Raw genomic sequence first — 24,358 nt, 5'->3', positions numbered from 1 at the left:
CAGTTTGTTTAGTTTAGCTAGATGGATGGATGGATGGTTGCTTGGTTAGACATGGGTTGTCTTGACTTGGGTTGGCTTGGCTTGACTTGACTTGATTGCCAGACTGTGACTGGCACATTTCGAGCTTGGAAATTTGCAAAATGTTTGTCATTTGTTTGTTGTTAGAAAGGAAAGGCACAAGAGAAAGAGAAATAGAGAAGAGAATTGACGTTATTGACTGAAATGTGTAAATTGTATGGTAAAGCAAAACATAAATGGAAAAAACTTTCTGTATCAAGATGAGAGTAAATTCTTTGAGAATTTTAGATCATATGAAATTTTTGACTTTTATAATGATATCTACGTGTACTTAGAGATATCCAGTCTACATTGCTATACTTATAACTAAACTCTTTTTAGAATTTACGAACATTAACCATACGTGCCCATTTGTGGTAAGTATTTCAATTGTAAGTGCTTGAATTTAGTACTCTATTATTAATACATTGCCAATAGGGCATGCAAATAAATTATTAAATTAACTTAAAGCGAAGCATGATTTAAAACTGTTCTTCTATTTTACTATTCTTATTCTTCAACATCATCGGCTGTTCTATACGACACAACTGTTCTGTACGACCACTAACCATACATTATTTTATTCTTCTTACTTCTACAAACGGTTCATAATCTAGCTCGAAGCTTGCGTTCGTTCCGAACGACATTTGCCAGGGATGTCGTAACTTTTCAGATACCTACATGTATACATATTTATGTGTTTTTTTTTTTTTTTTTTTTTTTTATATCTAATATCAAAATTATGGCGAATATAATAATTAAACGCTTCCAAAAAATGTTATTAGTTGATGTATTCAACCAGAATGATTAATATGTATCTCTCTATATGTGATCTTGTTTTAGAACCGAACACTTGTGTCACTATAATTGGGGCCGACTGCTCTAAAAAATGGGATTGGGTTATGTTTACTTAAAAATCAAGAGAAAATGGTGCTTATTTTTTGTATCAATGTATTTGGAGACTTAAGAAATTTTGACTTTGACATCAAGATACAGTATTCTAATCTAAGTAGTTTCTTGGTGTAGCTTAGGCATTATTTTCGTTTACTATCCAGGTGGACGTCCAGACAGACATGATAAGATTTTATTACTTCATTCTAATCAAAAACTTATATACCACAATTTCTGACTGTTACAAATATATTCACAAAAACATAATACCCTGAATTGAAATTTGCAATTTAATTAGGGTAATGGTATCATTAATTGTACACCAAACATCGGGATCTATTTGATATTAATAGCTCTCTGATGTGGAAATATCGCTTAAGATACATTTGTACACATGCTTCCACAACTATTCTATAGTGGAGTGTCATCCGAGTACAATGGCTTTGCGGATCTTTCTTATTGCTTGCGCTATTATTCAGCTCTGGATAACTCTCAAGCCCAGTTACCATGTGAGTTGGAATCAGCACGAAATTAAAGCACCTAAATTATTTCATATATTTATAAATAGGAAGCTGAGGCTATTGAGTTCAAGATGACAAATCTGGTTTGCGAGACTCTCAATAAGTCATGGATGGTCTTCCATAAATGCAGACTTCGGGCCGTCAGTCGTAATAAGACTTGCATGTATTTGAATGGAACTATTCTGCATCCTGCGTATAAAATTCATACCCGAGTTGAAGTCTTTCAAAAGGCCAATGGCTACAAACCATGGCTCATTAATACGACTGTTGATGTCTGCCGTTTTATGAAGAAACCCTTTAATCCAGTGGCAATAGCCATAGCAAAACTTTTCATAGAATTCTCCAATTTTAACCACACGTGTCCTTATCTGGTATGTATTTACAACCGAAGTAACTGAAAGCTAGCTCATTTTCTTCAAATAGGGGCCACAAATCGTCGATGGATTTTATCTCAGATATAAATCTCTGCCACATGGTATGCCAACTGGCGAATATCTTTTGAGCTTAACTTGGAATTTTGACTGGAAACCACAGTTTATAACAAACATTTACTTTAAATTCACAGAAGACCTAAAGGCGGATGCTTAAATGTTCGATTTGTATTAAAGTCGTCTATATATTGCACACATGTGAAATCTAATGAATCTATTGAAATTGATCATACGTTCGAGTGGGTTTTAGTAATTTAACTATTTTCCAAAAATGTATTTAGTCGATGTAGTCAAGCAGAACATGTGCTTATAATTGAAAATGATTTGCACAAGATTTTTTACCTAATAGAATTCAGAAGAAATATGTTTTTTTAATATGTCCGACCAGCCTATATGCCAATTGTAAAACCAGCTTCCAGAGTGCTCCTTCATCCCAACAATGTGATCCCTGCATCAATTGGTAGGCAAAATGAGTCTTTTCCCTCTGTCTCTCTTTCTCTCTCTCTCTCTCTTTCGTTTAGCAAAACCCGAAATTGTCCTTTTCTCTCTCGGATTAATTTGACTTAGCGCAAATTCTCTGAGTATCATAAATTCCGTTAATTACAAATGATTTGCTAAGATACAAAAATATATAACAACCATTTGTATAATTTGATAAAAATTTTGTATATATAATACCACAGCTATACAAAAATATTTGTAATTATTTTTGTGGGAACTGAAGCGAAAATAGCTCCCAAGTCCTAAATAGAATTGTTATCGAATTTGTAAATACATTACTAAGTTACATTTTATACGAGAATCATCACGATGCGCACTGTTCTCATAGTTTATGGTATTCTTCAGCTTTGGATTGCTCTTAAACTGAGTTACAATGTAAGTTGGAATCTAATGAAAAAGAAAAAAAACCCGTTTGTTATTTAAGCCAGGTGTGTTTTAATTTGTTTTGATAGGAAGCTGTTATGTTTAAGATGACAAACGCTGTTTGTAAGAGCTATAACGAGTCATGGGTTGTTATTCATAAATGCAGAGTTCGAGCCATCAGCCGAAATAAGACAACGTTCAACTTTAATGCAACTTTCTTACACCCAGCCTATAAAATTCATTATCGCGCCGAACTGTTCCAAAAGGCCAATGGCTACAAGCCTTGGCTGGTAAATGCAACTGTCGACGCGTGCCGCTTCCTTAAGCGGCCATTTCATCCGTTTGCTATACTGCTGGGTAAACTCTTTCTCGAATTCTCCAATTTTAACCATACCTGTCCCTACAATGCAAGTATCCAAATCCAGCATCGTGATTTGATGATAGCAAACAATTGTTTTCTTTTCTTTTTTGAGCAGGGAACACAAATTCTTGATGGGTTTTATCTGAAATGGACGGCCCTACCGCACACATTACCAACTGGGGAATATCTATTGTGCATGACTTGGATATTAAATGGGAGTCCAACGTTCATAACCAACGTTTACTTCGTGTTTACAGAGGATTTAGCGCCGAATCACTAAATATTTCTAAGGGGCATAACATTGAAGGCTATGGCTTTATTTTCGATTTCTATAATCCCAATCTATAGATCAATAATGCTTTAGTCTCGCCTTTTGCTTTAAATACCACTCGAATCTATATCTAAAATTTATATATGAGAATCAAATATGTTTCTGAGCTAATTTGTTATGATGACTGAATCTGAAACGCAAAATACAATTTATAAGTCGATTTATCAAAATAATCCATAAGTGCTTTTTAATGGATGCAGATACTCAGTGTAATCAAACGAAACTCCGTTTATGGGGATATATAATACTTTGCAGGCCAGTCTAAATATTATTTTCAATATTGAGAACTAGATCATGGGCATCAAAATTTAAATTTGTTTGTTAGAAATATTAATAACTCTTTTTCAAAGCTATAATGTAAGTTGGTTTCAAGCATATTCCTTAGTTTAATATTTTGAATGTAACAAATTACAAATTACAAATCAATAAATGCAGTGCAGAGAAATATATCTACATATCTTGCTTTTCGTCAAAAATTATGTATGAGTGTTAAAATGTTATATTATTTCATTTTCCATATTTTATGCTTTTGCCATTAAAAATGTTAGCTACATTGATTGATTGGAATTTTCAGTCTGTTAACAGCGAGCTGCTGTTGCAGCGGTTATTCTGTTAGTATTAACAGAGTCTATGCTGATCAGTGAGACATACGCAGTTTCGTAGCTATTTAATGCGTAATAATTGGCAATGTGCTTAATAAATGAAAATAATTGAGTAACTAATTATTACATATGATTAGATAATTTAAAAATATTTTTTCGCGAGCGCTAGCAAAGTAAAGTGTAAAACGAAAAAAATTAAATTCAAGAATTTATCAGTTTATGACTGCGTAGTCAAAAGGCATATCAAAGCAAAAGAGTAATATGTTAAATTTCATTGCGTTATTTTGTAAAGAGTGAAGAGTGAAGCTGTAGTCTGCTGTTCGAGCTCTTGCTGCTTTGACCTGCACATGAGATGAAGCGCAAAAACAAAAACCGTAATTGTTTTTGATTTTCTTCATATTATTTTGTATTCGCTGCTCTCAATTTGGCAAATGTTATGTGCGCTCTTTGTATGCATTACTGCTCCATGCATTCTCTGTTATGTTAAGAAGCAATTTGAATGCTCGCTTACATATTCTGTTAGTTGTCAGTGCTGTAAATTCACATAATTAAGCATAAATTAACATTTTTATATGCAGCTCTCGACTATGGCAATGAAATCAAGGAAATTATGGCGTTGCTTGATTTTTCTGAGTGTATTTGTATCTATATGAACTTCAGGTTATTCACCCTTTCTCGCTTAACTCTCATTTTGACACGCAGTTGTTGTTGCCAGGGCCTTCCACTCGGTGGAGGCGAGGAGTGAATGTGTAAGCGTATGTGTATGTGAGTGCAGTTTATCAAAGCGGGGCAGCGACCAGTTGCCAATGGCTGTCAGTTTCCATCTCGGAATCCTTCGTCCTGGTTGCTGTCTATGCCATGCTCTGCCCCTCTCTCTCTCTCTCTCTCTCTTGCTGTATCCACATACTATATATATATCTTTTTCTTTTTTTATGCGCAAATCATGCTGCATCATTAAATCTGTTCGCTGTCTGAGGGATGCGGTTGCTGTTGTTGTTGCTGCTGGTGCTTTTTCCGTTTCGCTTTTACGATTTGCTTTCGGTTTTCTGGCCCTCGTTCAGCTTCTGCTGCTGCTGGTCGTGGCCCAAACTTCGCTTCACTGGTTTTTCATTTCTATGCACAAGAATTTATGGCTTTCAGCGTTGATTTTGTTTGGCATTTTTTATGTGTTTTTAAGTAGTCGTAAAGCGTAACACTTGATGAGATATTAAACGTTGTTTATACTAACACATATATAACAAAAGGGATGCTAAGCGTGAGCTTCGGCTTATTTATTTGACCCACACACACACACGCACACACACTGTTTCATTTTGTTTGATTTGATGGCCTTTTAAATATTGGTTTTGCATTTTTTATGATTGCCGCAAAAAAGCGGCATTTTTTATGAGCGTTTAATAGAATTGATGTGGAGACATAAAAACAAGCAACAACAGCAGCAGCAATAACAGCTTATATTCTGTTATCCTGGCTGCATATAAATGATTAGCTAAGCGAGTGAATGACACCTGCCACAAATGTCAGACACGGGCATAAAGAGACCACAAAGCCACTGCCAAGTTAAAGAGGAAGACGACAACGACGACGACGACGACGACGAGGCAGGACCTTGTCAGTGTCTGCAAACTTGTCAATGAGCACCAACTAAATATTTTATTAGGCTGTCAGCAAACACACAGACCATACAACACTGAGCATGTGTGTGTGCGTGTGTGTGTGGAGTCGTGATTGCGTGAAATTTAGTAGAGCTTGGCGCCATGTGCGAGTGTGTGTGTGTATGTGTATGTAGGGAGGCAGAGCAAAGCCTCAGACATGTAGCTCCTGATGAAACTCATCATTATCATCATCCGCCATGATGATGATGATAATGATGAGGCTGATGATGACAAGGAGGAAGCTCAAGCTCGGCGCCTGATGAAGTTGCCTTCAGTTCGGCTCTGGGGAATTTGGCGACGTTGTCGGCAAAGTTGTTGACTCTCAGCTTGTGTGTGTGTGTGTGTGTGTGTGTGTGGGTGTGGGTGTGTGTACGCTGTCTTGGCCAGCTCACAATTGGCTGTACGTGTGCAACATTTTTAAGTAGCTTTTCTTTCCGTGTTTGCCAGCTGCTCTGCCTCAAGTCTGTTTGTTTTATGGCAGCGTTTGTTTTAACTTTGTACGAGGAAAATGCTTTCTTTATATGCGGATGTGTGGAAACATATGTTTTCAATTTGCCAGCCAAATGGAAAAACTTGATTGAATTCCATGAAAATGAAGATCGATGCCGGCCGCCCGGCGATGCCGGCGATTGCCTTTAACTTTCTGCTTTAATCTCGAACTATGCAAAGTTTGTCATCAGTCAAAGTCGGCGACAGCTCCCCAAAGAGTCGCACAAATTACATTTGCGGCGTCTGCAGCACAAGAGGCACTCTCACAAACACACACACACACACACACATACACACTCGCTGAGGCACACACTTACCAACCATCAATCATACGCATCGTGTTGCGCCTGGGACGCGACTTTTGCATTTGCCACCATGATGCATGCATCGCTCGGGAATTGTCCTCAAGCGCTGGCCACTTCCTCGCATCCAGCTTCCGTTGCCATTTTGCCATTTTGCTGAATGCGTCGCCTAATTGCATGCTACATTATTTTGCAGCAGTCTTCACGCCTCGCGCTAATTGAAGGACGGCAGCGTGGCACGAGCCACGAACCGTTTGGCATGTGGCATAAGGCAGTCACTCACTTGCTGCAAATTAAAATAAATTGTGAAATTAAATGCCAAAACTTTTACTTTTGCCAGACAAACAGAGCGCACGGCTGCTGTGAGGGGGCGCAAAGAGGTGCCAGGCCCGTCGCGTACTTGGCATTGTTCGTGTGGGCGTGGCTATCTTCCTTGTTTGACTCGTATTCAGAGTGGAGCTGACAGCAGTGCTCGTGCTCGTGCTTCCGCTCCATTTGCAGAAGATTTCTTGAAGAAACTATCAAATGAAGGCTGGCAAAGTGAGAGAGCGAAAATGATTTGAAGAGAGGCCAAATCAAATGAGCAGCAAATTAAACAGGACTTAAAGTGAATAAGTTCAGTCCGGAATGGTAAGTAAGTACAAGTTTTTCGAGCTCACATTTATACCTTTTTTTTATTTTTTTTTTATTTTTAATTTTTTCGATTTTATGTAGTGTAAAACCTGTACATCCATATTATCTATTAACAACAGATTATTTTTATACTCATTCACGAAAGTGAATCAGTATATTGGTTTTGTGCAATGTCCGTCTTGCTGTCCGTCCGTCTGTCCGTCTGTCCGTCTGTCCGTCCGTCCGTCTGTCCGTCTGTCCGTATGAACGCAATCTATTTCGGCGCTATTGAAGCTAGAGACTTGAAATTTGGAACACATACTCGTGTATATCTCCGATTTATAAAGTGTTAAAATTTTCCCGATCCGCCCACTAGGGGCGTGGCAAATCGGAAAATGCATTTTCCGATATACCAGAAATCATATAAGTTGAAGAGCTAGAAAGCTGAAATTTGGTATGTAGGTCCGCATCGACAACCCAAGATCACAAGCTATGGCGGATATATCTCCGCCCATTGGGGGCGTGGCAAATCGGATAAAACTGTATCTCCTAAAGTTGTAAACCTAGAATGCTGAAATTTTGCATGTCAGCTAATGTTATGATTCTATAAAGTCTAAAAATAAAATTATAAGTCTACACCCATTAGGGGCGTGACAAATGGGACCTGAAGATATAGTGATTTTTCAAATTCTGCTATTTTTTGGACACTATTGATGCCAGAGATCTCAAATTTTGTATATATACTCGGGCTGATCACCCAAGACCAAAAAGCTTTGTCGGATATATGTCCGTCCACAGGGGGCGTGGCAAACCGCAAAAATGTATATCTCCTACGCCTCTTTAGGGACGTGGCATATCGAAAAATACCTGTAGTTTTCACTTTTTTTGAGAGTAAGCATTCAAACTTTGCAGTTAGGGTACTGTTATCTCGTTCTAGAAACTGACCAAAAATGAGGTGTCTACGCCCAGTAGGGGCGTGGCAAATCGGAAAAGCCTGTATATTCTACAGTATTAGAGCGAAATTTAACCACTAAATTGTTGATGGGATGTGAATGAGTATTCCGCAGTCGGTAACGCCCGACTGCAACGTTCTTACTTGTTTTTATTTTATTATTTTGTATTTTTTATTATTAATTGTCGAACCTGTACATCACAACACTACTATAACAACGCAAATCCATTATTATAAGAAGAAGCAAACCCCATACCGAGTTGTGAGGATTTCAAGTGATGGAGGTCTCAATGATGCTCAATAGTTTTAGCCAAGCCTTGCCGCTTAACAGCTAGATTATTAGTTTATTTTCCTAGTTAACATTTCAATTGTAAGTCTCTGTTTATACTAGCTTTGCTCAAGCTGTACCGAAGCTATCACAAATATCGCATCACGCACACATCTCTAGCCTGTTTAGGAATTCAAATGCTGTCGCCTACATGACAGTCAGTCAGTCTCACAAGCATTGAGCATGTCGTGCGAAAGTTGACTGTGTGTGTGTGTGTGTATGTATGGATGTCCTTTGCCTGACATTCATTTGAAATTCGCAGAGCGTAATGACGACTTGAAGCTGCTGTTGCTGTTGCTGCTGCTTTGAAGCTGAAGCTGCTGCTGCTGCTGCTTCTACTGCTGTTGCTGCTGCTGCTGCTTCTACTTCTGCTGCTGCTTTGTAGCTGCTCAACTTTTTGCATATTACGCACTTGGTCACGTACATTTCGCATATTTATTTGCATAAGCTTGGAAAATTCGCAGCTCTGCGCTAAAGCTGAACCTAAAGTTTGGCAAGCGAATTAGCCCAATTAGAATGTCGCTGTCTGCCATATGCAGGCTATATATAGATATATACATACTTGAACATATACATATACGTATATTAGATTTACTCTATAATTTATATGCAGCCTTGATAAATGCTCGCTCTGATAACAGTCTCGAGTCGAACAAAGGCAATTTGGTTGGACACGGTAAATTGGTCATGTCGGGAGAGGGGAGGGTTGCCGGCAGGTTGTGAATTATGGCCAGCACTTATGAATTTTAAGCACTTTTTCATTATTTATGCGACATTTCATTTCATTTTTTTATATTTTTCGTTTTTTTATGTTTGCTTCTTGTTTGTTGCTGCTTGGCCCAAGTTCAATGGCTGCGCTGCCCCCAAAAAGCAGGCAACACAATTTTTCATTTCGCATGTTGCGACGCTAAGTGCTTCCTGCCCCTTCGCCCCATATCGCCCCTCGAGCAAATCTCAACTTGGGCTTCTGTCGGGCAGGTGGAGCTTGTGGCACATCAACTTTTGCTGCCACGCCATAATATTAATTGCGTCGTGCTGCTTGCTGTGAGGCGGGCCAAATGAAAAGGCGACGCCGACGGCCACTTAAATGCCATTACATTTTTATATGTTGCCAGTGTGTGCGAGTGTGTGCGTAAGTGTGTGAGTGAAATTTTATAATTATGCAGCGCGCGCTGCTCTGGTCGCCTCGCTCCTTGTGCGTTATGCATAATCGCCTTTTGTGGCCATTGTGCAGTCAGCCTGCAGCTATTTGGGCAGCTATTAAAGCCGCTTTAAAGAGCCCCCATAGCTATTTGCATGAGCTTTATTGTTGTTGCTGCCTTTGTTGTTGTTGTTGTTGTTCTCGTTGCTGTTGCTGTTACTGTTGTGGTGCTATTATTACATTTTTTTGCAACAGCTGCGCCCAGCTTTGGCAATCAACACATGTGTCCCAGACTAGTTGTTTGCCATTGTCAGCAACTGCCACAGCCCCTGTTGCTCAGCGTTTTCTTGCCACGCAACTCGTGTCGCTTCTGCATCAAATGACAAATTGTCTTATTTGTCAGAATGCGCACGGCCAAATGTTAGTCTAACAGTTAGACGAGCGCTGCTTTTTTTTCCGTTCTCTCTCTCTCACACTATCTATCTCTCAACAATCATTATCATTGTCTACTTTGAAGAGGGATTTCGCCCCATAACCATTGAAAGCGAGAGCTGTGTGCACCTCAGATGTTTTTGACAGGCATCCGCATGTTTTACCTCGTCTCGTCCTGTGACATCATTCGTTATATTTCATTGCTGCAGACGCACACACACACACACACACACACACACACACACACACACACACACACACACACACACACACACACACACACACACACACACACACACGCACCTCACTTGGGCAAATGCAAACATCAACGCATTTGGCAGCCCTAAGGAGCTGCCAGCGCTCGTCTAGCTGCGCCGGATGAGTAATGGAGCCACAGCTTCTGTCTGCCGTCGACTGTCGGCTGTCTGCTGTCAAAAGTAATAAATATGATGTGCCCAGACGTATGTGCAGCCGGATTAAGTGACTGCGAAATATGCAAAGCAGCTGGAAATAGAGGAAATCAATATGTTTATATATTTATAGTAATAGTTGCTCCATTGAAAGTGCATATCTCATATCTATTTAATATGCAAGCTGTTTATTATATTTACCATCTATAGCTAAGTGACTGAAGACGATGAAGATGTATTTTTCCTGCAAGCAGAAAGGATCGAAAAATTGTATAACTAATGTAATATAGCTACATAAAAATCATATCCATTATCCATTCTTCATTCCTTAATCATTATTATCCTTATCTCTTATATGCTATATTCCTTATTATTTAGTCTCTTATCATTTCATTTCGTTCCTGTAACATATTATATGACTATAATTAATCCATATATTCTATATAAAATAGTAATTACTCTAAATTTCATTCAATCTTAATTCAACTTCAGTTTTTATCTGCTCTCAAACTTCCAATGCCTATTAACATTCAGAAGTTTAAATGTATATATAGATAGAGATATCCAAATATATATATATACAACTCCACTTCTAACCTTATCTAACCTTTTTCGGTTCATTTTACAATTTCAATTTTCAGCAGAGATTTAATGAGTAAAGTTTCAATTAGATCGAAGCTTTGCACTTGCCTTAGTTTAAGCCGCTGTCGAAACAAATCGAAGCAATACAAATACAAACAAAGCTCCAGTGTGCTCCCCTTTCCACCCTTTCAGCTCCCCCATGGAATGCCAATAAAACTGAAAGCAAGGAGGCAAAAAGTTTATGTGTTTTCCAACGATTGCTGGCTAAATCACAGCTAAATCTCTGCGAGTATTTCGCAAAAAAAAGAAACCTCCATCAAGACTTTTATTTGTTTGTCGTATTTTGTTGTTGTTGTTTTGTTGTTTTGTTTTTTCTTTACTTTGTTTTTAAATGTAAACTGATAAAAACAATTGAACGCAAACAGTAAAGCACGGAGGGAGCGCAAAGCTCTTCGCTCAGCAGCAGCAGCAGAAAAAGTAATCTTTAAATTAAAGGGAGGATGGTGGAACAGCAGCAAGTGGGCGGGGCTGCAGCCAAGAGCCGGCTGGGCTCCCTTACTACCCTCGTATGAGGGTCACATAAGTAGATCTAAGTAAAGTCATTTCATTTCGATTTGAATTCAAATTGCGGCTGTTGGGTTTTTAGCAATAATAGCAGAGGGTAGCTTAATTTTCCTAAAGAAGATGTTACAGAAGATATTACGAATGTTTCTTAGAAATTGTGGAAGATCTTATTGATCTGGTCACTTTGGAGAGAATAAAACTGAAATTTAGCAAAGGACATTAAACATATTTATATTAAATGTTTGAAAAAATGTTTAAGATATATAGGCGAAATCTGCACAAGTCGATATATGAGGTATGCTAAACATGCTCAAAAATAACTGAAAGAACATGATCAAATAATTTAATCACGAGCTGGACTCGTGATAAGTTAGAAAACTATGTTTTTGATACAGTTATAGAGATTTGCTTTGATTGCAAGGCCTTACATGATGTTTGTTTGACAAGTTTGACCATAAAAAGAGCATTAAATCTTCGGCTGTTTAGAGTTTTTTTTTTTTTGTTTTGGCTACACACATTAAAGCATTTGCTGCTAAGACTCGTATAGAGTGTGAGCTACTTTTTATGACAGCACGCACACATAGAACGACACACACACACACTCGTATACACACTCCCACACACACACACACACACACTCTCTTAGCTATGCTTTAATTGATTTTTAGGCTGCCATGCTTAATGCTCATTATGTTTTAATTAACTGCGCACTATTTTCTCGGTAATTCATATTTAGCCCACATTTACGCCACACGCAGTATGTGAGTTAGTATTTGTGTGTATCTGTGTGTGTGTGTTGGTTTATGCTTCGCTGTTTGTTTTATAAATTAGGCGCAGGTCGTGCATAATTTTCACATTTGCTTTTATCTAAATGCGAAATTTACTTTTTCATTATTTAACACAATTTCGTGGCGTGTTTTTTGGAAATTTTTCTTAGTTCGTATTGGGTGTGGCCGACCTTGACATTAGGCAGATAGTTAGCCTGACTGGCTAAATTGAGGGAAAACCTAACGAATTTGTCAAGTGAAATGAGCCAAAGCAAATTATATTTTGATATTTTAATCAAATCCTTTTCATATTCAGTTGAATTTTCTTCTTCTTTTTCTGCAAATATTGAAAGATTTTCCTTAATAGAAAATTTTTTTATGTATTGCTAATGGTGTATCAATTATTTTTTCATTTCAAAGCTAGCTTCTTTATAGTTCCCTTTTAGCGTGACGCGACTGTACAAGCAGCTGTTGTGCTCTTCCTCTTATACGTAGTTTCTTACAAGAGTAGCCAGCACCTTTCACCTGTGCCATGATTAAGCTATAAAATGGCTTTGTGACAGCCACCCACTTAGCCCACTCTAGCACACACTCATGTGTTTGGGTGAGTGGAGTTGGGAGTGGAGCTTCGGGGCGAACCTCTGTCCATTTATGGCACTTTCCATTGGCAGCTCTGTCAGCGACTCCATTTTGAAGAGCTGCGCACTAAGCAGCAGCACTTAGCTGCGTATTTTACAGTTCATTGCATTGTTATATAATTTAACAGGCAAACACCTTGCTTGAGTGCGCAAACCCCGGGCACCGACATCTCGCCAAGCCGCCCTCCCCCTTTACAGCCATCGCATCAAAAAGCCGGCGGGGTGGCCAACGTATGAAAGGGCAACAATGTGCCAAGTTTATTTGTGCTTAAAAGAGTTTTCAAGCCACCCTCGCCTGTAGCCATATCAATACACACACATGTGAGTGTGTGTGTGTGTGTGCACACTTATGAAATGGGTTTGGGGCTTTGGCTGTGGCATAAAAAATAGCTACAAAAGATGCCATTAAAAAATCTTTGTGTTGCCACAAATAAATCCAACAAGAAAACACAGTCACACACACACACACGCACACTGGCACACACACTCATACACAATGGGGCTTTACATCCATCAAAGCAAAACTAAGTCGCAGGGCAGCAACAAAAGTTGCTAAGCTTCAAGTGGAGGTAGCTGAGTGAGAGAGAGAGAGAGAAAGAGAAGTAGCGGCGCTCAACTTCTTGTTTTTTATCCCATTTCAGTTGGCTTAACACATTTTACACTTTGCAATTGTTGGCCCAGCGTGTGTGTGTGTGTGTGTGAGTGGACGAGGCAGCTGCTAACAAAGCGAGGCAACACATTTTGCGCCGCATACTTACAGGCGGCAGTTTGCCGCGTGTGACGTCAGGCACAAAAAGTCGCCAAGCGAATCTCACACATTAACACATTTTCGCGGGCCGACAACAACAACAAAAATAACAACAACAGCACCAGCGAGGCCATAAAACGCACTCTCTAAAACTATTTTCGCGGGCGTGTCGCACAATAAATTTCCCGTTGCCCCCTCGCCCGCGCGCCCTTCGCTTCCGTAAACTAAGCTCGTAAAAAACAACTTTGGGAAATCCGCTTTTAAAACGCACACATGTGCGCATCGCAGCTCGGCTTTTGTTTCATTCCATTTGCATATATATCTACAGTGGGCGGTCCTCCCACGCCCTCTGCTCTGCTCGCCTGCTGCTGACGTTCACACGCCTACAAAAAATCCTTCTAAATTCGCGTCCAAAGCTCTGCCTATTGGCATACATCAATAAATTTATCGGCGAGTGTTGAAAAAAAATTGGAATTGACAGTTCAATTTTAGGCGTAGGTTGAGCGCTTGACAAATTGCCTGTCTCGCTGCTGCAGGACATGCGACAGGATAAGGGCAGAACCAGCTGCAGTTGTTGCTTTAATGCTGGGCTCGTTCAAAAATGGTGCTGCAATGCAATCGCTGTCTGCTGGTTGATTTGAAATTGGTTTTGATAGCACTTCCCATATGCTGACAAGCTAATCAAGAGCAGCCAGAGATATGAGAATAGTTGCCTTAGGCTTAGACTGGAAAATGATGGCATACTGATTACTTATATATTTAGAAAAAGTAAAATAAAAGGTTTATTTTATTAAATTTATATAAAATACCGTTCATTAGAGCGAATTTATTAATACCCTGCTAAGCCTAGCTTAATGTGTTTCATTGCATACTTTTGAGCGCATCTTAAAATTGCTTTGCCTTGGAAAGTACTGCCTACTTTTGTATGCTGCTGATTAATTGCCAAATTCTGCCTCATTAAAAAGTGTTGCCTACCTTTAAGAGCATTTAAATAATTCAATTGGTCCTCCTACTGTCTTCTCTTTGTGCCCCTCTCTTTCGCTCGTTCTCTTGCTGATCAATGTTTTGACATGAAAATTAACATACGCAGCAAGGCAATTCTAGGCAGATGCTGCAAGCGGGAGAGAGAGAGAGAGAGAGGGAGAGAGCGGGTGGCTTCATTGCAGCAGACAGCATCATTGGCTCAGGCCTGGCCGCTCGCAGTTCAGCTGATCGCGTGTGCCATTGTTGCTGCGGCCGGGCAAACGATTTCATTTGCAATGCAAAGCGAGAGACGTTTTAAGAAAGGCTGATCGTTACATAAACCACAGCAGAAAGTAGGCGCAGCAGCAGCAGCAGCAGGAGCAGCAGCATCTTGATCTTCTCATGGCTCTTGCTTTTCCTTTATATATATTTTGTTTTTGCTGCTACCACAGCTCACGGTTCTGGCTGCGAAATTTTTCCATTGGCCATAAATTGAAATAATAGCGCTTGACGCTGATTTCAATCAGCTAATTGACATTTTATGATGGACAGTTTAGTGGTGTGTCTGTGTGCGTGTGCGTGTTGTGACATCAATCAAACGATGTTACACTTGGAGAAATATTAGGTTCTAAAATATCAATGACAAAAAAATAAAACAAAAATAAAAATAAATTAAAATAATGCAAAGAAAATATGATACATGTGTCATAGAATAAGCTTAGAGGCCAAGTTATTTATTGCCTGAAATTGAAGCTAAGTGAAGATTGCCGAGGAATTTTGATGCTGAAAGTCAAACCCCTAGAAATCGTAAGAATATTTTTGTATATGGATTAAGCAAGAATCGAGCGGGCTTTTCAATTTTTCCTATGATCAACGATCAATTTTGAAGATCAGAAACTATAGTTACTTAAGTAGATTAATTAGAAATGCGCAAATATTTAATATATTTATTAATTTTCTTGAAGACTCACGATGAATTTTAATGATAGAAACAAGAGTATTAAATCCAAAAAGATAAGAAATGATTAAGCAAAATTTTGTTTTCTATATAAACATATTTTAAATATATTTTCTTTTTTTTTTTTTAGGAATTCTGCCTCTCAGTGCATAAATGTTCGCAACGATCTAGCAATCAGTTCAAAGACAAATCTAAATGCTTTGCTGTTCGAGTTCTTTGCCAAAAAGCCAATCAAATTGATTCGCTTTGGGCAGTAGATACGCTTGAATTGAATTGAGGAGCGTGTCTAGCTCGATGCGTCGATCGATGGTTGCGCCCACTTGGCATGTAGATCGCAGCAGCTGTATCAATTGACAAGCGTCTGTCTGTCATGTCTGTCCCAGCGGGCATAAACAACATGTTGCTGCGCCTTATTTGATGCCAAAAGTGAAGAAGAAGCAGACGAAGATGTTGGCGATTTCGTAGAAACTGAAAGGCTCAGCAAAGAGATCCTGTTTAAGGGTTTCTCGATTTCACTCATTTTAGTGCTAATTAATGAGAACTGCGACAAGTTCTAGAGACGCATCAAGGCAGTAGTTGATGTTGTTGTTGTTGTTGCAGTTGTACTTGCATTTTTCCAGCTTAATTTGTCGCAGCAACATCTCGAATTGGAAAATCCTGTTTCAATGTTGCATGCCACATGTGGGCAGCGGCTAGATTGACGTGTCGTTTGTGTCATCCACGTTGTCGTGTAGTTGTTGTTGTTGTTGTTATTGGTTGTTGGCTGTTTGCGCTTGTCAGCATCCACTCTAGCTCTGGTCAAGTGGCTGAGTGTTTGTCTCGGTTTTCGTGTTTCTCGCCCAGCCATGAAGCGTGGCCAGTTTTTGTTTTTTTAGCTTTGCATAAACTACATTTACTGCAGTCTGTTGCTGTTGTTGTTGTTGTTGTAGCTGCTGTCAATATTGCTGTTGAAACTGAATGAAAGTTTGGCTCGTTTTCACTGCCCAACTGCCTGGCCAAACTGTCGATTAGATTGCCGCACATCCATTGGCAATTGGCTAATTATTGAGTGCTTGTATAACAAGCTCTAAGAAAGTTGTCTTTAAATGAATTGCAGCAATATGCATATAAATATAAATTTCTTAGCTATAGCCAAGTCTCTAATTGGCATAATAGTATGATAAGGCCAGCTAAGCCAATTATCGGCAATCAGTAAGACTTGTGGAACAGTTTGTGTAATAAAATACAATCATTACTATATATATATAATTTTGATTTTGAGCGTGTGTGTGTGTGTGTGGAGTGCAGTGTAAATTGTAATTAGCGAAAGCATAAAATGTAGCTCAAATAAGATTTTCGCTCACAAATTTAGCCCCACCCTGAGAGATAAAAGAGACGACGGATGAAATGTTCCAATTTTCATGTTCATTTAAAAAATTACTTCAAATATTATTTTACATTATAATTAGTTGCGGCTATGGTATATTAATTGAATGATAAAATATAATAAAAAAAAAAAAAAACACGAATTTTTATTAATACAAAATATCTACTAGAATAATATTTTCAGTTACCCAACGATATATTCTGTTGAAGCTCTGCAACTTAGTAGATCATTTCTTTTTCTCCTGAGCCAACTATCTATTATAATTGCTCGTCAACTCTTTGTAATCAAGTTCATTTTGGCGTCATGCCAATTTTCTCAGTTGACATTCACAAAAATAATGTGGGTCTTCTTCATACTTTCTCAAGGCTATCTCTGTGAGATCTGCAATAGTTTGTACTCTGGAAAGCTGACCCGCTGTTTAAGTAGGACAATTCACCTTTCTAAGTACCCCGCTGAAAGCAGTTCCCATTGAGTGCGCACGCAATAGATGATCTTCAAGAGATGATCATGGTACCACTTTGCTGCTCTCTGTTTGTACTTGTTGCTATGCAAATTGCAATTATTTTGTACAAAGTTATGTGAACATTTTTATTGTTTATGCTTAGAACAAAAAAGGGTTTTCTTCTTCTTGTCATTGTTTTTTTTTTTCTTTTACTGTCTCCAACTCTTTCACTTTGGCTGCTCTTGGCTTATTCTTTCTCTTTCTGGCTGGTTGCCTTCTTAGTTTTTTGCTCTATCATCAACTGGTTTTGGGTTACGTGCACGCAGAGCTGGAGATACGAAACCCACACAGCGAGAGAGATGCTGCACCGATCACATAATTCGTGTTGCTCTTCAGCTGCGGCTGTTTCTTCTTCTACTTAATGTTGCTGTTGTTGTTGTTGTTATTGCTGGCTCATCATTCTTGTGCTTTTCCGCCCGGCTCAAAAGAGCGTTGTTTCTGCTGCTGCTTCTTCTCCATTTTTGTTTTTTGTTTGTGGCAAGTTATTTTTATCAGCAGCATTTTGCTGCCGTTGCATGCACCGCCCCCTTGTTCGTTGCCTGACGCCTGTCGCCTGTCGACCTGCCGCGCATCAGACTTTGCTGTCCAAGCCCCAAGACGCTTTTTTATCGGCATTCCTTTTTTTTTTGCTCTGGCTTGGCTGCCGTGCTGTGTATCTATAAAGACAACAACAGACTCCTTAGCTGGACCAACAGCAACAACAACAACAACAACATCACGATCTTTAACATGGTTTGTCTCGATCAGTGAAATCATTCAATCAGAACGGTCAGCAGCTTTGGCAGCTTCGGTCGTTGCCAGGACACACACACACACACACACGCACACTCATCTGCCAATATATAAGCCTAAGTCAAAAGCTGCTTGAACAACTCTTTAGCTGAAAGTGTTTTATCTCGTTTTTTCAACTCTCAGCCAGAATCAATAAACTATCGCAAACAGTAGTCGAAAAGAAATCAAATTTTACGATACTTAATCATAAATACAAAGCTGAACAGCCGTTTGCTTAAATTTGTGTTCAACTCTCATAAATTGTTCGCCTTTTTGGCTTCATATGTGTATTTATGCACCTCCTTCAGTCCGGCCATAAAGCATGTTTTTAAAATTCCATTAAAATTTATTAGCATTTCACACAAACTGTGCATAAATAACAAATTTCGGTACTTTGATACCTGCCTCAAAAATGAAAAAAAAAAAAGAGAAAAACGGATTGCAAGAACAACAGCAGCAGTGGCTCCCCTTTTAATGATAAAAAATTGGATAAGGCCAGGCCAAGAGCGCCGAGTCAGTCGCCTTCTCCACTTGCACGCATAAATTTTATGTGTGCGTGTTGCGTTTAATTGGAACGCTGTTAAGCATGCCTTCACATGTGCACGTGTGTGTGTGTGTGTGAGTGTGTGTGTTGGTACATTAGTCGATAAACAATTTACGCAATGCACTGTTTGGTTTAGCTGCGTTTTGTTTATGTTCGCATTATCTAAACAAATACGAAAATAAACAATTTGAATGCAACGCATAAAACATGCATTTTCAAGTTAATGCACCTTTAGAAGGCACTGTGAACGCGCGCGCTTTAATTTGACAGCCGAGCTGAAGCGGTAAGCGCGTTTATCCGCTCGCAAAAAAACATAAAATAGCCCAAAGCAAACAAAAGAAAAGGGCAACAAGTGTAAAGTGGGCGCGCACTCTCAACTAGACAGAGAGAGAGAGAAAGAGAGTGCGAGCCCTCTGTGCTAGAGTGTGTGTGAGAGCACGCGATCTGTTCCCAGTATTTCTGAGCGTCCAGAAGCCACCAGAAGAAGCTGTCATTCCTGCGCCACCTACCTTTCTTTTTGTTCTTGTTGTCTCATGCTTTATCTTTTATTTGCTTTGGCTGCTTGGCATGCGCAGCACATACGTCGCTGTCGCAGCCAGCAGCGCTGCTAACGTCGCTGCTTTGCTTTATTCTGGGTGATTCTGATTCCTGGCGCAGGTATAAATGACAGCTTCTATGGCCATTTCACTTTTAGTCTTGAGTTGTCCACGCAAGCGCAATGAACCACTGTAAGTTGTTGTTGTCCCAGCATTCGGCCAGGCATTGATTGAATCGATTCGAATTGTTGTTGTTTGTTGTTGTCTTGCAGTAGTGCTGCTGCTGCTGCCGCTGCTGGCCGCAGCGAATACCATCAAAGAACGCAACTTGTTTGCCACCGAACTTTTCCAAACCTTGGCCACCGATCGCCAGGACGAGAATGTCGTAATCTCGCCCGTGTCCGTCCAGCTGGCTTTGGGCCTGGCCTACTACGGCGCCGAGGGCCGCACTGCAACGGAACTGCAGCGCACGCTGCATGTGTCCGCTAAGGAGAGCAAAGACGGCCTCGCCGAAAGCTACCATCGTCTGCTGCACTCGTACATCAAGTCCAAGACGGTGCTGGAGATCGCCAACAAAGTCTACACGCGCGAGAAGCTAAAGGTGACTCCACATTTCCGTGAGGTAGCCGAGAAGTATTTCGACTCTGGTGTTGAGGGTCTGAATTTCGACAATGAAGACGAGGCACTGAAGCGCATCAACGATTGGGTCAAGGAAAAGACTCAAGGCAAGATTGAGCATGTGGTGGAGGCACTGGAGCCGGACACCAATGTGGCACTGATCAATGCCATTTACTTCAAGGCACGCTGGGCGCGTCCATTCAATGACGAGGACACCAAGGATCGCGCCTTCTGGCTGAGCGAGGAGCGCTCCATTCAGGTGCCCACCATGTTTGCCGACAACTGGTATTACTATGCCGACTATCCCGAGCTCGACGCCAAGGCAATTGAGCTGTTCTTCGAGAACATCAATATGACCATGTGGTTCATATTGCCCAACAAGCGCACGGGTCTGCAGCAGCTGGAGCAGCAGCTGAAGGGCGTCGACTTTAAGCTGCTCGAGGATCGTTGGCAATGGCAAAGTGTCTCTGTCTATCTGCCCAAGTTCAAGTTTGAGTTTGACACCGATCTGAAGCCCACTTTGTTCAAGGTTTGTTAATATTAACTAGGGCCTCGTCCCGGTACACAGATATTCATATTTGATGCCGTCCTTAGATGGGCATCAAAGCCATGTTCTCGGATGCGGCCGACTTTAGCAACATCTTCGATGAGTCGCCCATTGGCACCCGCATCACCCAGGTGCAGCACAAGACTTTCATCGATGTCAACGAGATCGGCTGCGAGGCTGCTGGAGTTAGCTGTACGTGCGACCTTCCTAACTGCCCTTATATCTCTTAAGCTGATCTTAACAATCTTTCTCCCATCTAGATGCTGCTGGGGTGCCCATGTCTCTGCCTCTGGATCCCAAGACCTTCGTGGCCGATCATCCATTTGTGTTCCTCATACGCGATCAGCACGCGGTTTACTTCACCGGACACATTGTCAAGTTCTGAAGTCGTTTTATAAGACATTTTTCAAGCAATATAATTTTATGTCATTTCATTATTTAAGCATTCATCAACTTGAATAAATTTCAGAGTCAATTTCAGCTCAAACGTTTTATTTAGAATTCAAAAGTTTCGCATTTGGGCACCAACAGTGGGCCACACTTGCCCTCCGAGTAAAAGTTCAGGGCTAAAATACAGTTGGGAAAATGGACTTTAAATAAATCGATCGGGTCATTTCAATTGATAACCTACGTGGCCTTCCTCTTAGTTCACGTTCACAGTTAATGAATTCGATATCCCTTTGATCAATATTTATGAAACATCCCACATAGGCGCAAACTTCTAAAGAGAGCAGGGTGGACTTACATTTGCTGGGTATATACAAATTTCGAGCTGCAAAGAATCGAAATCTACATTAATGCATACAATACAATATGTGATATGTAAGTCATACCAACCCAGGCTGAGGGGAGCTAATGTCGAGAGTAGCAACAAAATGATCTTCATCTCTGAAATGTTTTTTGATCTATAAAAACTTCCATTAGAATTCCATTCTACTTAGCTAAACCGTGCTTAATTGCTTAATAGAATTGATTAGTCCCGCTTGGTTAGGCCATATTGAAAAGGCCTCGGATAGTTATTGGGCTTTTTACACACGTTTCGACATGCTAAAAATATATACAAACAGCCATAATTTTGGGTTTTTAAATATGCCTCGTCCACTTTACGTGTGACCCAAAAAGCCAGGCACAACAAAAAGGTAAAAATTAATAAAACGAAAGAAATAAATGAAAAGATAAGAAGAAATTAAGGAAAGCCATAAGAATTATGTGCTCTCTTTTATATTATGCATACAACATATTTAAAACATTCAATTTATTCCGAAATATGTTCGGGAATTAAGAACTCATTGTGAATTCAGACACTCAGAAAAATTCGGGGTGTAGAGTGAAAAAGGTTAGAAGATATATCTCTAGATATTTTGGTATTTTAATTTTAAAAATATATAATTTAAAATATATAATATACATATATAAATATTATTTTGATATATAATTGTATATATAAATTCTTAAATATGTAAAAAGAAGACTAAGGAAACTAAGAAAGTATTTTTGTTAACACTACACCAATTCCTAATAATATATCTTAGTTCAAAAATATTTGATATTAAAAAAAAAGTAATTTTTCACTACACTAAATTGTATATATATGTTAAATTCATATTTATATTTTTTATAATATATATTTTCTTTTAATTTTCAGTGTTGCAAAGTGCATGCCAAATGGTTAAAGGGCATTGAAATGCGCTAAGCTTAGCAGTCAGTTGGCATAGGCTGTGTTGCCCCTGCAAGATCAGATCGATCCGATAATGGAGAGAGGGAGCTCTTCAGACATTTGTGGCATTTGTTTTAAAAGCGCCTTAGCCTGCGCCTGCAGCTGCACCTGCTGCGCTGGTTGGTGTGGATGGAGGGCGGGGGGAATGGGATAGGTATAGATAGAGGAATAGGGTGCTGGACTGTGCCCACTTGAAATTCCAGTCGCAAAGCCAACATGAAACAAAGAAAAACTTGTCAAGCAGTACAAACAAATCTAACAAAGGGACAGCAGGAAGAGAACCGAGAGACAAGGAAGAAGATAGGGAAGGCAGACGTCGCTGCCCGCGTTGCTGCAGCGGCAGCTGCTGGCCACAAGCGATGAAGCGATGAAGCGAGGGCGCGCTACAAGAATTACAATTACAACAACAATTACATGGAGCAGACGCAGCGCCAACAATAGCGGCAGCGCAAGCGTGCCCAGTATTTTAGTAACCAGTATTCTTACTCAAGCGAGCGATCGTCAATACGAGAGAGAGAGTGGGAATGTGAAAAAGAGCTCGTGTGTGAGAGCGCCAGCCGACGCAACAGTTGAAGTTGCATTTGAAGTTGGAGCCAAAAGAGTATATGAGTATGAGTGTATGGGAGAGAGAGAGAGCGTTCGGGCTTCGTGTGCTCGTAAGGTGCACAATTGTGCGCGCTCGAGGATCGCGCAGTCTGTGTATTGGTGTCAAGCGAGACAGACGTATTTCGGCATTCGCTGCTCTGAACGCGTCTTGCTCAATTTCACGTCTTTTGTTGTTGTGCGTGTTTAGTTTGCGCGAATAAGAAACTGCAGTGTGCAGCTGCCCGCGCCGCGCTACCCACTCCCTGCTCCTTCGCCCATCGTTGCCGCCCACGCGTGTGTGCGCTGGGCTTATCTGGCCGTCAGAATCGGTAGCTTGTTTGTTTTTGTTGGCTCAGGCTACCTACAAAAAAGAGAAAAAAAAAAGAGTAGAAGAAGGGAAAAAACGGCAGCCTTCCAGCCGTCCAGGCTGTCAGGCATTAAGCGCTACATGCGCAAAATAAATAAGAAGAAATAGTTGACCAGTTTTCCCGTCTCCTTCGGCTTGAGTGTGTGAATGCGTGCGTCTGTGTATGTGTGTGAGTGCAGCAGAAGTAAAAGTGGAAAACGCGCATCAATTATTTTAAATGCTCTCAAAATATCTGCACGATTCGCCCCACAGTGCGACAATTTCGCGTCAAATGAAGCGCAGTGGCTACAAAAAATGCAGCAATTAATGTGACGCGTTAAATTTCCCACTTGGCCAACTCTCATTGAGCTTTTCCAAATACCAAATATCGCGTGTAATGCCAACCAGTTTCCAGTTGCCAGGCAGCCATTGAACCAAATTAACTGCACATAAAGATTTGTACTAGATGCTGTCACAATAACAACAACAACAACGACGACAAAGAGTCCAAGAGAAATAAACAAGAATTTGCTTGATTTATGTGTGATTAGGAAAACGCGACAGAAAATCCAATAAATTATAGCAACAATAATAATAAAGAGTAAAGTATAAAGTGTAAAGAGTAAAGAGTAAAGATAGAAATAAATAAAAGGCTGCGCCTGCGCTTGGCTTCACCTCAAGTCACCTTCAGCGCCTTTTTTGTTGGCAAATTAATAGGAAATATGTTGAAATCCTAATTTATGTGTGTGCACAAATACCTACATACATATGTATGTTGATATACATCAGTGTGTGTGCGTTAAATATATTTGTGAATGCAAATCAAGCGAAACAGCAAAGCCGATAAGCGTTTCAGCAAGGATTTTATTATGGATACCACAAATAAAATGCATTTGGAGCTCGAAAGGTGAGTCCGGAGAAAAAATAAAAAAGATCTTGAGAGCTGATAATTAAAACATGATTTTATTTACCTGCATTTTGTATTTCGTTATATATTTTGCTGCGAATTTCGTATAGCTGCTTAGGTTATTTAATATTTTTGATGTTATCTCAATATTTGATCATTCTGCTCTATTGTTTTTAAGGCTCTTAAAATAAGCAAAATTCCAATAGAATTTCTTGATTAGAATCAATTGTCAAGGCTGAACTTGGAATTCATAATATTAAAACGGTAGATCTTTTATATATATACTGAAAGCGACTGACTAGTGCGTACCCTGTAAAAAG

General features: G+C 39.8%; 4 protein-coding genes across 5 annotated transcripts in view; 3 read left to right on the top strand and 1 right to left on the bottom strand.

Annotated features, from left to right (window-relative positions):
• The first annotated feature begins 928 nt into the window (after positions 1-928).
• LOC6578753 lies at positions 929-2,559 on the top strand. Its single transcript, XM_032729656.2, has 3 exons — positions 929-1,457; positions 1,517-1,840; positions 1,893-2,559. Exons 1-3 carry the CDS (start codon positions 1,386-1,388, stop codon positions 2,055-2,057), a joined length of 561 nt encoding a protein of 186 aa, XP_032585547.1. The 5' UTR covers positions 929-1,385; the 3' UTR covers positions 2,058-2,559.
• A 16,863-nt stretch (positions 2,560-19,422) lies between these two features.
• LOC6578751 (serine protease inhibitor 42Dd) lies at positions 19,423-20,963 on the top strand. The gene is made up of 4 exons (XM_032730535.2): positions 19,423-19,510; positions 19,591-20,465; positions 20,531-20,675; positions 20,744-20,963. Exons 1-4 carry the CDS (start codon positions 19,501-19,503, stop codon positions 20,866-20,868), a joined length of 1,155 nt encoding a protein of 384 aa, XP_032586426.1. The 5' UTR covers positions 19,423-19,500; the 3' UTR covers positions 20,869-20,963.
• On the bottom strand, positions 20,903-21,427 carry LOC26527337. Of its 2 annotated transcripts, none has more exons than XR_004364224.2 (3): positions 21,317-21,386; positions 21,115-21,255; positions 20,903-21,049 (listed from the first exon to the last, which is right to left on the bottom strand). XR_004364224.2 is itself a non-coding variant. In XM_015163304.3 (3 exons), the coding sequence occupies exons 1-3, from the start codon at positions 21,367-21,369 to the stop codon at positions 20,979-20,981; spliced, it is 261 nt and encodes an 86-aa protein (XP_015018790.1). In that variant the 5' UTR covers positions 21,370-21,427; the 3' UTR covers positions 20,903-20,978. The 2 variants fall into 2 exon arrangements, 1 of the variants encoding a protein (XP_015018790.1); XM_015163304.3 differs by having other exon boundaries at positions 21,321-21,427.
• A 1,026-nt stretch (positions 21,428-22,453) lies between these two features.
• LOC6578741 (protein prickle) overlaps positions 22,454-24,358 on the top strand; it is an 80,151-nt gene continuing 78,246 nt past the window's right edge. The window contains exon 1 of the mRNA XM_002004613.4: positions 22,454-24,038. Coding sequence (XP_002004649.2) covers positions 23,947-24,038 — 92 coding nt within the window. The 5' untranslated portion in view covers positions 22,454-23,946. The remainder of the gene's footprint in view (positions 24,039-24,358) is intronic.

The sequence above is a fragment of the Drosophila mojavensis genome, unplaced genomic scaffold (genome assembly GCF_018153725.1).
Source record: "Drosophila mojavensis isolate 15081-1352.22 unplaced genomic scaffold, ASM1815372v1 contig_80, whole genome shotgun sequence".
Classification (NCBI taxonomy): domain Eukaryota; kingdom Metazoa; phylum Arthropoda; class Insecta; order Diptera; family Drosophilidae; genus Drosophila; species Drosophila mojavensis.
The sequence above is the reverse complement of the archived record's forward strand: the minus strand, read 5'-3'. Positions and strand labels throughout refer to the sequence as shown.